At 47.1% G+C, this 12,369-nt stretch overlaps 1 protein-coding gene across 1 annotated transcript in view; it reads right to left on the bottom strand.

Annotated features, from left to right (window-relative positions):
* The window catches only part of MMP25 (matrix metallopeptidase 25), a 35,137-nt gene that overhangs the window by 7,918 nt on the left and 14,850 nt on the right, over positions 1-12,369 (bottom strand). The window contains exons 5-6 of the mRNA XM_082262117.1: positions 4,993-5,169; positions 4,819-4,903 (exon numbers count right to left, since the gene is read on the bottom strand). Of these exons, the coding sequence (XP_082118243.1) occupies positions 4,819-4,903; positions 4,993-5,169 (262 nt within the window). The remainder of the gene's footprint in view (positions 1-4,818; positions 4,904-4,992; positions 5,170-12,369) is intronic.

The following is a 12,369-nucleotide window of genomic DNA, read 5'->3' as shown; positions in this document are numbered from 1 at the left end:
TGGGAAAATGAGAACCTAATTTGATGTTTTATATTTTCCTCTCCAGGGTTTAGCTGCTATCAGTTCCGTGCCAAAAGTGACCAGACCTCACAAACTAGCAATCTATTAAAATAATCCTGCCCAGAAGAAGTACGGAGGCCGGTGCTGACCTCCTCCAGGTCATACCTCACATGTCATGCTGACCCATGTGTCTTTCCTGATCTGCATGCTTTTCCTAGGCCTATAACTTGAGCCAGAGACAGCCAGGGAACCAGCATTTTTACACTGAAGGTCAGTAAGGTGGCCACCATTTCTCTATTGTTCATGGATCGGCCAGGTTTTGGCTATGGTTTCCCAGACTGACCGAGTGGGCCCAACTCTTGTGTCAGGGGATGGCTGCAGTACAGGTTTGTCCGCCTTATGTGGACCTAGTGCAGTGTTTTTCAACCACTGTGCCGCGGCACACTAGTGTGCCGTGAGATATTGCCTGGTGTGCTGTTGCACAAAAAAGGTTGAAAAACACTGACCTAGTGGACCAACTAGTCCAGGGCCTCCAGTACTTATTCCGCAGAGGTCTTACGGCGCGTCCTCTAGCTTAAGCTCTGGTCGGCTGACCAGACTTTTAACCACTTGCCGACCGCCGCAAGTACATATACTGCGGCGGTCAGCCCCCCCTGGGCAAAGTGACGTACCGGCCAAGTGACCCTGCTCGAGTGACCGGCGGCTCCGATGTCCGCGGGTCACTCGCAATCTCCCGCAGGAGAGGGAGAAAGGCAGCCGGCTGATGTAAACACAACCGTCTGTCAATCTCCCTGGTGTAACTGCAGAGATCATACAATCCTGCTATGTAGGATCGTATATCTCTGTGGTTACATCAAAAGCCACGCCCCTTGAAAGTTAGAAGCACGCCCCTAGGGGTTCTATGTGGATTCCACCAACCAGTGTGCATTGTACAGGAGAACTGCCCTGCCTGGCTCTTCCTCACAGGTTTATCACTTGGTGCCAGCTAGTGCAGAGGAGCCTATGGCAGTTGTGGGCAGTGTAAATCTGAGGTGGTCACTCAACTGGATTCTTTATAAATTTAAATGGACTTGTTGGATTAATACTCACATCGACTTAAAGCCCAACTGCATTTTAGTTAAACCCGTAATGACAAAAGTAAAACACATTTTAAAGCCTGAACCCAGTTTTGCGATGCGTCAGTATAACTCTACATATCTTTGTATCTAATTAGTAAAGGTTCAGTTGGACTTAGAGTACCACATTCAGGAAAATACTGCCTTTGGATAACTCCATGTGGACAATACATGCAATGTGTGTACAAATGTGTTTCTCCACATTTACCTGCAGGCCATGGTGACACGACAGGGGTTGGGGCAGAATTTGGCATGGCCAGGGGTATCAACAATAGAAATATATAAAGGGAATGAGAAAAATTCAGTGCCATCATTACATATATGACCCCCATTAAGACATCAGAATACAATTTTGTTTTCTGTAGTGCTCCTTTAGTTCAGTGCATGAGCCCAATTGGTCAGTGGTTGGACTGCACTGTTGGTTGAGGGTAATCGTAGTCTATACCAGCCTTTCTCCACCCTTTCAACACAGAGGAACCCTTGAAATAATTTTCTGGTTTCAGGGAACCCCTGCTAAAAATTCCTCTATCTACAACTCCTAAAACATTATTGTGATAGTCAGTGGGAAGAATGCCCCTTACACTTGTTGCCATTGGGAAGAATTACCCCTCATACAGTCAGGTCCATAAATATTGGGACATCGACACAATTCTAATCTTTTTGGCTCTATACACCACCACAATGGATTTGAAATGAAACAAACAAGATGTGCTTTAACTGCAGACTTTCAGCTTTAATTTGAGGGTATTTACTTCCAAATCAGGTGAACGGTGTAGGAATTACAACAGTTTGTATATGTGCCTCCCACTTTTTAAGGGACCAAAAATAATGGGACAATTGGCTGCTCAGCTGTTCCATGGCCAGGTGTGTGTTATTCCCTCATTATCCCATTTACAAGGAGCAGATAAAAGGTCCAGAGTTCATGTCAAGTGTGCTATTTGCATTTGGAATCTGTTGCTGTCAACTCTCAATATGAGATCCAAAGAGCTGTCACTATCAGTGAAGCAAGCCATCATTAGGTTGAAAAAACAAAACAAACCCATCAGAGAGATAGCAAAAACATTAGGGGTGGCCAAATCTACTGTATGGAACATCCTTAAAAAGAAAGAACGCACCGATTAGCTCAGCAACACCAAAAGACCCAGAAGACCACGGAAAACAACTGTGGTGGATGACCGAATAATTCTTTACCTGGTGAAGAAAACACTCTTCACAACAGTTGGCCAGATCAAGATCACTCTCCAGGAGGTAGGTGTATGTGTGTCAGGTCAAGAACACTCTCCAGGAGGTAGGTGTATGTGTGTCAGATCAAGAACACTCTCCAGGAGGTAGGTGTATGTGTGTCAGATCAGGAACACTCTCCAGGAGGTAGGTGAATGTGTGTCAGATCAAGAACACTCTCCAGGAGGTAGGTGTATGTGTGTCAAATCAAGAACACTCTCCAGGAGGTAGGTGTATGTGTGTCAGATCAGGAACACTCTCCAGGAGGTAGGTGTATGTGTGTCAGATCAAGAACACTCTCCAGGAGGTAGGTGTATGTGTGTCACATCAAGAACACTCTCCAGGAGGTAGGTGTATGTGTGTCTGATCAGGAACACTCTCCAGGAGGTAGGTGTATGTGTGTCTGATCAAGATCACTCTCCAGGAGGTAGGTGTATGTGTGTCAGATCAAGATCACTCTCCAGGAGGTAGGTGTATGTGTGTCAGATCAAGAACACTCTCCAGGAGGTAGGTGTATGTGTGTCAGATCAAGAACACTCTCCAGGAGGTAGGTGTATGTGTGTCAGATCAAGAACACTCTCCAGGAGGTAGGTGTATGTGTGTCTGATCAGGAACACTCTCCAGGAGGTAGGTGTATGTGTGTCAGATCAGGAACACTCTCCAGGAGGTAGGTGTATGTGTGTCAGATGAAGAACACTCTCCAGGAGGTAGGTGTATGTGTGTCAGATCAGGAACACTCTCCAGGAGGTAGGTGTATGTGTGTCAGATCAAGAACACTCTCCAGGAGGTAGGTGTATGTGTGTCTGATCAGGAACACCCTCCAGGAGGTAGGTGTATGTGTGTCAGATCAGGAACACTCTCCAGGAGGTAGGTGTATGTGTGTCAGATCAAGAACACTCTCCAGGAGGGAGGTGTATGTGTGTCAGATCAGGAACACTCTCCAGGAGGTAGGTGTATGTGTGTCAGATCAAGAACACTCTCCAGGAGGTAGGTGTATATGTGTCAGATCAGGAACACTCTCCAGGAGGTAGGTGTATGTGTGTCAAAGTCAACAATCAAGAGAAGACTTCACCAGAGTGATTACAGAGGGTTCACCACAAGATGTAAACCATTGGTGAGCCTCAAAAACAGGAAGGCCAGATTAGAGTTTGCCAAACAACATCTAAAAAAGCCTTCACAGTTCTGGAACAACATCCTATGGACAGATGAGACCAAGATCAACTTGTAGCAGAGTGATGCGAAGAGAAGAGTATGGAGAAGGAAAGGAACTGCTCATGATCCAAAGCATTCCATCTCATCAGTGAAGCATGGTGGTGGTATTGTCATGGCGTGGGCATGTATGGCTGCCAATGGAACTGGTTCTCTTGTATTTATTGATGATGTGACTGCTGACAGAAGCAGCAGGATGAATTCTGAAGTGTTTCGGGGAATATTATCGGCTCATATTCAGCCAAATGCTTCAGTACTCATTGGACGGCGCTTCACAGTGCAGATGGACAATGACCCGAAGCATACTGCGAAAGCAACCAAAGAGTTTTTTAAGGGAAAGAAATGGAATGTTATGCAATGGCCAAGTCAATCACCTGACCTGAATCTGATTGAGCATGCATTTCACTTGCCGAAGACAAAACTGAAGGGAAAATGCCCCAAGAACAAGCAGGAACTGAAGACAGTTGCAGTAGAGGCCTGGCAGAGCATCACCAGGGATGAAACCCAGCGTCTGGTGATGTCTATGCCTTCCAGACTTCAGGTTGTAATTCACTGCAAAGGATTTGCAACCAAGTATTAAAAAGTGAAAGTTTGATTTATGATTGTTAATCTGTCCCATTACTTTTGGTCCCTTAAAAAGTGGGAGGTGCATATACAAACTGTTGTAATTCCTACACCGTTCACCTGATTTGGATGTAAATACCCTCAAATAAAAGATGAAAGTCTGCAGGTAAAGCACATCTTCTTTGTTTCATTTAAAATCCATTGTGGTGGTGTATAGAGCCAAAAAGATTAGAATTGTGTCCATGTCCCAATATTTATGGACCTGACTGTACATAGCTAAAAATTTCAATGGTGTCCGTGGGAACTTATCTGAGAGGCAGAAATTGCTAATTGCAGGAATCCATAGCAACCTCTGGAGGAACCTTAGGGATCCATGGAAACCTGGCTGAGAAACCCTGGTCTATACTAAGAAAGACCTTAATTGCCTCATAAACCACCCGCCAGACTCTGAGGAAGGAAGAGAAGTACGTTGGACATTTTCATACATTGGGTCAGCACTGGAAAATCATGAGAAGACTTTGTCTTTAGTTGGTTCCCAGTACTGGAAGCATTATTGGTACTACTTGGCCTAGCAGATCTTGTTATTATTTATTTCAATACCCACTATATGATCTAGCCTTAAGAGATGTGTTTTTGGGTTTACAAAGTGTCCGGCAACTAGCCAGTTGTCTTCTTTTAGTGCTTGTAGTAGCAAACACAGGAATCTTACTGATAGGTGGGCCCTCGTGGGGGAATTGCATGCTGGGTAGGTCTCGGGGGTGGCGGAGGTGGTCTTGGAGCTGAGTCTCTTCTACCTAGTGGAGAATACAGTAGAGAATACATTTATGTTGGTGTTACATTGGTGGTGTCTAAGTGATGGATTCATTGAAAATGGTGTACTTACCATATAAGGCCTGGATCCCCTCAATATCATCAGCTGAGAGCCTGTAATAGCGATGGTCTCCCAGCGTCCCCTGGTAGTATGGTTTCATGATAGACGTCTCTGAAGAGGAGTGAGAGAGCCCCAGAGCATGTCCGAACTCGTGTACCGCCACTGCAAAAACGTCTGTCCCCTGGTCCGCTGTGAGAAGAAGAATGTTATTCTGTCTGTATCCATAGGATCCACGCCTTCTACACTGCAGGGTCCATACATCAGGCAAGAGGATTTATCATCACTCAATTCTCCGCTCAGATCTAATACCACGTATCTCTATGTGAGAAGAAGAACATGGTGTGGTGTCTGTATCTATGGTATAGTCACCTTCTATGGAATCATGTATGGACCTTCACAATAGGAGATGTCATCACTCAATTCTCCTCTCAGATCTAATAAAATATCCCTGTGTGAGAAGATGAACATGGTGTCTGTCTATGGGGTGGTCATCTACTATGGACTGATGTATGGACCTGCACAATAGGAGATATCATCATTCAACCCTCCCCTCCGATCTAATACTACTTATCACTCTGTGAGAAGATGAATATGGTATTATGTCTGTATCTATGGAATGGTCATCTATGGACTCATGTATGGACCTTCACAATAGAAGTCATCACTCAATCCCACTCTCAGATCTAATACCACGTATCTCTATGTGAGAAGATGGACATGGTATTATGTCTGTATCTATGGGATGGTCACCTTCTATGGAATCATGTATGGACTCGCACAATAGGAGATGTCATCACTCAATTCTCCTCTTATCCCTCTGTGAGAAGATGAACATGGTGTCTGTCTATGGGGTGGTCATCTACTATGGACTGATGTATGGACCTGCACAATAGGAGATATCATCATTCAACCCTCCTCTCAGATCTAATACTACTTATCCCTCTGTGAGAAGATGAACATGGTATTATGCAGGGCTTTTTTTCTCAGAGAATAGGTGCAGGAACTCCTCCCTTCTGAGTCCCCCTTAACTCCACCCCCTACCCACCTCCGAGCTCCATTCCTTGGTTCCATCCCTTACCCACCTCCGAGCTCCGTTCCTTGGTTCCATCCCTTACCCACTTCCCAGTACCACCCTTTTTAGAGAATATAGAACCAAGTATCATTTTGTGGTGCTAAGTAATTTGTATGGAATTTGTTCATGATAACAAGAAAGGCAGTAAAATAAATCTAGCAACAATGGACACCCCAGTGACAATAGTTCCAGCCCAGCAACAATAGACTCCCAATAGCCAGCATCAATAGACCCTTCAGCAGCCAGCAACATCAGACCCCTCCCTCAATAGTAGATCCCTCTCTGCAACGATTGACCCCCTGCAACATAAGACCCACCACCAGCAACAATAGATCACCCACCAATAACAATACACCCCCCCCGAGCAACAATCGAACCCCCTGCAAAAACAGATCCACTCCAGCAACAATAGATTCCTCAACAGCCAGCAACAAGTACCGCTCCCTCAACAGTAAATCCCTCCAAGCAACAACTGACCCCCCAGCAACAAAAGAGACCCACACGAGCAACAGAAGACCTTCCCAGAAACAATAGACCTCCTTCCTCCGCAAAAATAGATAGCCTCCAGCAACAATAGACTCCCCAGCAGCCAGCATCAATAGACCCTCCAGCACACCCCAGCACCCCTTGCCATTACATACATTCCATTCAGGAGGTGCCGGAACTGCATTCCCCCGCGTTCCCGCTGAAAAAAAGCCCTGGTATTATGTCTGTATCTATGGGATGGTCACCTTCTATGGACTAATGTATGGACCTGCACAGAAGAAGATGTCATCACTTAATCCTCCTGTATCCAATACCACTTATTCCTTAGTGAGAAGATGAACATGATATCTGTCTATGGGATGGTCACCTTCTATGGACTAATGTATGGACCTGCACAATAGAAGTCATCACTCAATCCTCCTCTCAGTTCTGAATGATTGAGTGATGACTTCCTTTAGTGAGAAGATGAAGGAGGTATTATAGACTGATGTATAACCTGCACAGTAGGAGATGTCATCACTCAGTCCTCCTCTCCGATGTAATACCATTTATCCCTCTGTGAGAAGATGAACATGGTGTTTGTCTATGGGATGGTCATCTTCTGTGGACTAATGTATGGACTTGCACATTAGATGTCATCACTCATCAATACTGCTTAAAGAGTATTTGTAAAGGCCAGGTACTGGTGTTTGATGAAAAGTCCTGGCTCACAACCAGTGTCCCAATTCATACCAAAGGTGTTCAGTAGGCAGGGCTGCCATCAGGGGAGGACAGCCCATACACATGTAGGGGGCCCGGGCATCCTGAAGGGCCCAGCCACCCAGCAGGGTCAGGAGATGGCAGAGGTGTGAGGCCCTGGAGAATGTTGGTGGTCAAGCCTGGGGGGCCCAGGCCTAAAGCATTTTCTGATGGCTGCCCTGTCAGTAGGGATGAGGTCTGGGCAGGATACTCGAGTTCCTCCACACCAAACTGGTCACACCATGAGAAGATTTTTTGAGGGTGTGACGGTACTAGCCGTCACTGAGACTGAAAAAAACTATGTGACAGATAAATTGATGATTTGGACTGCTTAAGTTGATCAGACTTGTAACAGATGCATGTCATCAGCCCAAACACCTGTCTTCCATGGATTGTAAATCATGTTGATTTGATCATCTATTGTTTACTGTGGGTTCTCAGTATTTACACTATAATATGTGTATTTGTATCTGTTTTACGTTTGGTGCCGGCAGTCTGGGCTTCCAGGCTGACTTAAGTACGCTGAGCTAATTAGCATGTAAATGATAACCTTGTCTAGATGGGATTAGCCATGAGTCAGCTGTACCTCGTTATCTATTCATTATGTGATGCTTATGTAAATATTCAGGCCATTGTTCGTGTGGTGACTGTCATGCTTCTCAAGTGTATAAAAGTCTACTGCTTGTTTTAATAAAGGGGTTAGTTGTTTCCAGACACATACAAGCTAAGTTCAGGCTAGTTCTTGTATGGGGGGCGGCTGGAATATCTCTATATGTCCAGACTGGAGGAAGCCGTATACTGACGGAAGACCACAAGCACGGTGTGGGTCGACGGTTCCGTTACATTGGTGGCAAGCGGTGGGATGCTTCCTGCAGTCTGGAACATCCAAACCTCCACCGGGATCCAAGGTCCAGGGAGCAGAAGAGGAGAGGTACAGATATCAGCCGCCATGGAAGAGGAATTTGGAAGGAGGTTGCGAGAGATGCGGATACAGCACAGGGGACAAGTTTCAGAGAAGGTCCTGCTGGGATGGCACAATTCAATCCGATTGGAACTCTGGGAGGAAGCACTAGCTCGTGAGCAGCGACACCAGGGAAAAATCCTCCCCTCCTTCCAGGAAAGGTACTGGTCGCAGTACGAAGTGCGAATGGTGTTTTTGGGGAGACAACCGCATAAGGAATGGAAAGCTGAGTTAAGCAGGCTGGTCCAGGAGGAGATGCGGTTGGATGAGAGCTATAGAGCCCTCCGCTGGTACGTAACCCAAGTGTGCCCATGGACAGCAGACGGCAGCCCAACGGAAGGCTTTTGCTACGGCGGCCTGGGGCTGTTATTAGAGAGGCTGTCTGAGGACCCCGACTTTGGGAGCGATTTGGAGTGGCGTTTAGAGGAAATCTTGGAATACAGAGAACAGATGCTGAATGTCTTGGACGTGCACTGGGCACTGGAAGATTTGGAATTTCTGGCCAATCAGGAATGGGAGCTGGAAATCACCTACAGACGGCTGCTGGACTCTGCTCAGTACCAGGCCTGGGCTCCCCTTGCCTGGGAATATCCAGAAGTACCAGCTGACAGTCCAGAAATCCTGACTGAAGAGTCGGCAATGTGGTACAGTAATAGTGTGCTTTGCACACCTGCACCCACGGTTTTGGATGCAGAGGTCTTATGGCGGATGCAGCAAGTGCTGACTCACCTTGACGAACCTGTTTCTGCACAGGACGAGCTTGGATGGAGGAATGCATCTGATCAGCCGCTGGATAAAGGTATGGGAGAAGAGGAAGCCATCTTCATTCCCAAACCACGGATTACAAATTTAATGGACTTTCCATCGGAAGAGGATTTGGATTATAAAGCACCTACAAAAGTGTTGGCACTGGGCCCAAGTGCCACCAGTCTGTGTCCTGAACTTTCAGCAATTCCAGAAACTGGAGATTTATTAGACTTTTCTGCTGAGGAGGAACCTCCCAGTGAGCCTGCAGCGGAAGAGCGGGCATCCGGGCACAGCGTGGCTGACCTCTGCCTGCAACAATTGGTGACCCAGCAAGATGTGTGCAAGGCCACTGACTTTTCAGTTTATGTTCCTGCAGAAAAGCTGGCATCAGGGCCTAGCACTACTGAGCCCTGCCCAACACCAACAGCAGCTTCAGCCTCCCAGAGAGAAGAGGCAGCTGACCTGTCTGCTACACCACTGACAGGGACACGGGATTTCAGGCCAGCAGCATCTGTGGAGTTACAAGAAACTTCTACAGCAGAAGCGCTGACAACTGGACAGAGGGTCCCAGACTTCTGCCCCACACCTGCAGCAGTCCCGGAGACCCAGGGTGAGAAGGTGGTGCTCAGTCCCCAGCAGCAGATCAGGATCCAGGGGGAGAAGAGACAAGAGGTTGCCGGAGCAGATTACGTGGAGTCCCCAGCAGAAGTGCTGGCAACAGAGCAGAGTGCTGCTGGCCTCTGCCCTCAACTCACAAGGGATGGATTTCCTGAGCAGGTGGATGAGACTACAATCCCCACCTGTATACCCCAGGGATGCTGGGCAGTCGGCCCAGATCCCCAACAGCATGAGGGAGTGAGCCCCGCCACCCTGTCTTCTCTCCAGCGGCTGAAAGGACTCCAGGGAGAAGGGCCAGTCCACGCTTCTTCCCTACAGCGGGTATGTTCTACGAGAGAGGCAGAGGTTGGTTGGGTGAGTAATGCTCCTTTTGGGACAATTTGCTTGGGGTACTGTGTGGGTATAGACATTGGGGGGCTGGAACTACAGACTACCTTCAAAGTCAACCCATTTGGGGTTACCTCCTGTGTTAGTCTCCTTCTGGAAGCAGAGAGATGTGACGGTAGTCACTTTGGTTGGGGGGTCCTTGGAACACAGCTTACCTTAGAGAGGTTGGGAAATACCTCTCTCAACCCCCTAGGCACTTCTTATGTCTAAATCACCCTGTGTCTTTTAGGGACACAGGGTGACCAAGAAGCCCAGTCTGGCCTGCCCAAACCAGACTTCCACAGACTGATCGGCTATGAGAGCTCCATGCGCCCTGCCGGGACAAACTTACAAGCTATGTGGAACTTTGTCAAGGAAGTTGCCATGATGGATTGACTCTTTGGGACTTGTTACCCGACGAACTCAGGCACAGACCAGTTGGGGGTCTGGTACCTGGTTCATCTACCTTTGGAGGGAAGATATGTGACGGTACTCGCCGTCACTGAGACTGAAAAAACTATGTGACAGATAAATTGATGATTTGGACTGCTTAAGTTGATCAGACTTGTAACAGATGCATGTCATCAGCCCAAACACCTGTCTTCCATGGATTGTAAATCATGTTGATTTGATCATCTATTGGTTACTGTGGGTTCTCAGTATTTACACTATAATATGTGTATTTGTATCTGTTTTACGTTTGGTGCCGGCAGTCTGGGCTTCCAGGCTGACTTAAGTACGCTGAGCTAATTAGCATGTAAATGATAACCTTGTCTAGATGGGATTAGCCATGAGTCAGCTCTACCTCGTTATCTATTCATTGTGTGATGCTTATGTAAATATTCAGGCCATTGTTCATGTAGTGACTGTCATGCTTTTCAAGTGTATAAAAGTCTACTGCTTGTTTTAATAAAGGGGTTAGTTGTTTCCAGACACATACAAGCTAAGTTCAGGCTAGTTCTTGTATGGGGGGCGGCTGGAATATCTCTATATGTCCAGACTGGAGGAAGCCGTATACTGACGGAAGACCACAAGCACGGTGTGGGTCGACGGTTCCGTTACAGAGGGTGTCTGTGGGAATTTGTGCCCATTTGTGAGGTCAGGTACTGAGATTGAATGATAAGATCTGGCCCTCGTGTTGGACCCCACATTGGGCACCAAAAAAAAAAATCTGCCTCACCATCAGCGTTCCAATTTAACCCAAAGGTGTTCAGTAGGGTTGAGGTCGGGGCTCTGTGCAGGGTTGAGGTCGGGGCTCTGTGCAGGACACTAAAGTTCCTGTGCACCAATTGTGGCTTTGAGTTGGTGGAGTTGGCTTTGTACACGGGGGGGGGGGGGGGGGGGGGGGGGCAGTCATGCTGGAACAGAAAAGGGTCTTCACCAAACTGTTACCACAAGGTTGGAAGAGCACAATTGTCTACAACGTCTTTGTATGATGGAGGATTACCAGAACCCTTCACTTGAGAGACCTGAACATCATTTAAAGTAAGTTTCACACACTTTTAACAGATGGGTGTAATGGCGTCCCCAATCATGTGGCCTATTAGTGTACATCTGTCTATGGTCAGGACAGCATAGCATGCTCTCGTATTTGGGCGCTCGGAGAGTCAGGGACGCTCTATGCTGAGAGGGCCTTGATGTGACAATTTGACTTCTCGTGAATTTTACACCAAAAACTTGACCCAGTGTTTTCAGGAAATGCCTGATAACGTAACTGGAGGGAGTTTTGGAGATTTCGGGTATTTTTTATAGATAAAAATAATAGATGTTTTCATGATTTATTTTGTGTTGCGGTTTTGTAGTTCCTAGATGTGGTTTCTATTTCAAACATTTTCTCGGACTTTACATGACTGGCACAGAAGTGTTCACATCAGGAAAGAGTGTTGTTACATTACTTCCTTGTCAGTCAAGTCTAAGAGGTGTGAGGGATGATTTAAAGGGGCAGAAAGCACTATTGTGGGGGGGGGGGGGATGATAAGGAGCAGAGAGAACTGCTGTGGAGAGGGGGGGGTGTAGGGGGCAGAGGACACCATTGTGGGGGACAGTGCTGTGTGTATGTTAGGCGTTGGGTGGGGGGTGGGGGGGTTCAGAGCGCTACTGTAAAGGGGCAGAGGACACTGATGTAAGAACAGGGTTGTGATATAAAAGGGCGGGCCAGGGACAGTCATGCTGGGGAGGAAAGGGCTAGATGATGCAGGATGTCCTCCAGCCAGGAAATGAGGTGGGGCTCTATCTGGCTTGCTGCAGCTTCTAATGCACATTGTGCAGAGCGCTGCAAGAATTTACAATGTCAGCCCAGAATTACAGGTAGAAATCGCTTTGGCTGCCCTGGAGGGTGAGGCCCGAAAGAATGTGTTTCTACAATCAGAAGCCACACGCAGCACCTTGCAAGAGATTGTGC

This window comes from Pelophylax lessonae, assembly GCF_965119305.1.
Source record: "Pelophylax lessonae genome assembly, chromosome: 6".
NCBI classification, from domain to species: Eukaryota; Metazoa; Chordata; class Amphibia; order Anura; family Ranidae; genus Pelophylax; species Pelophylax lessonae.
This window is presented reverse-complemented; position numbering and strand designations above follow the sequence as displayed.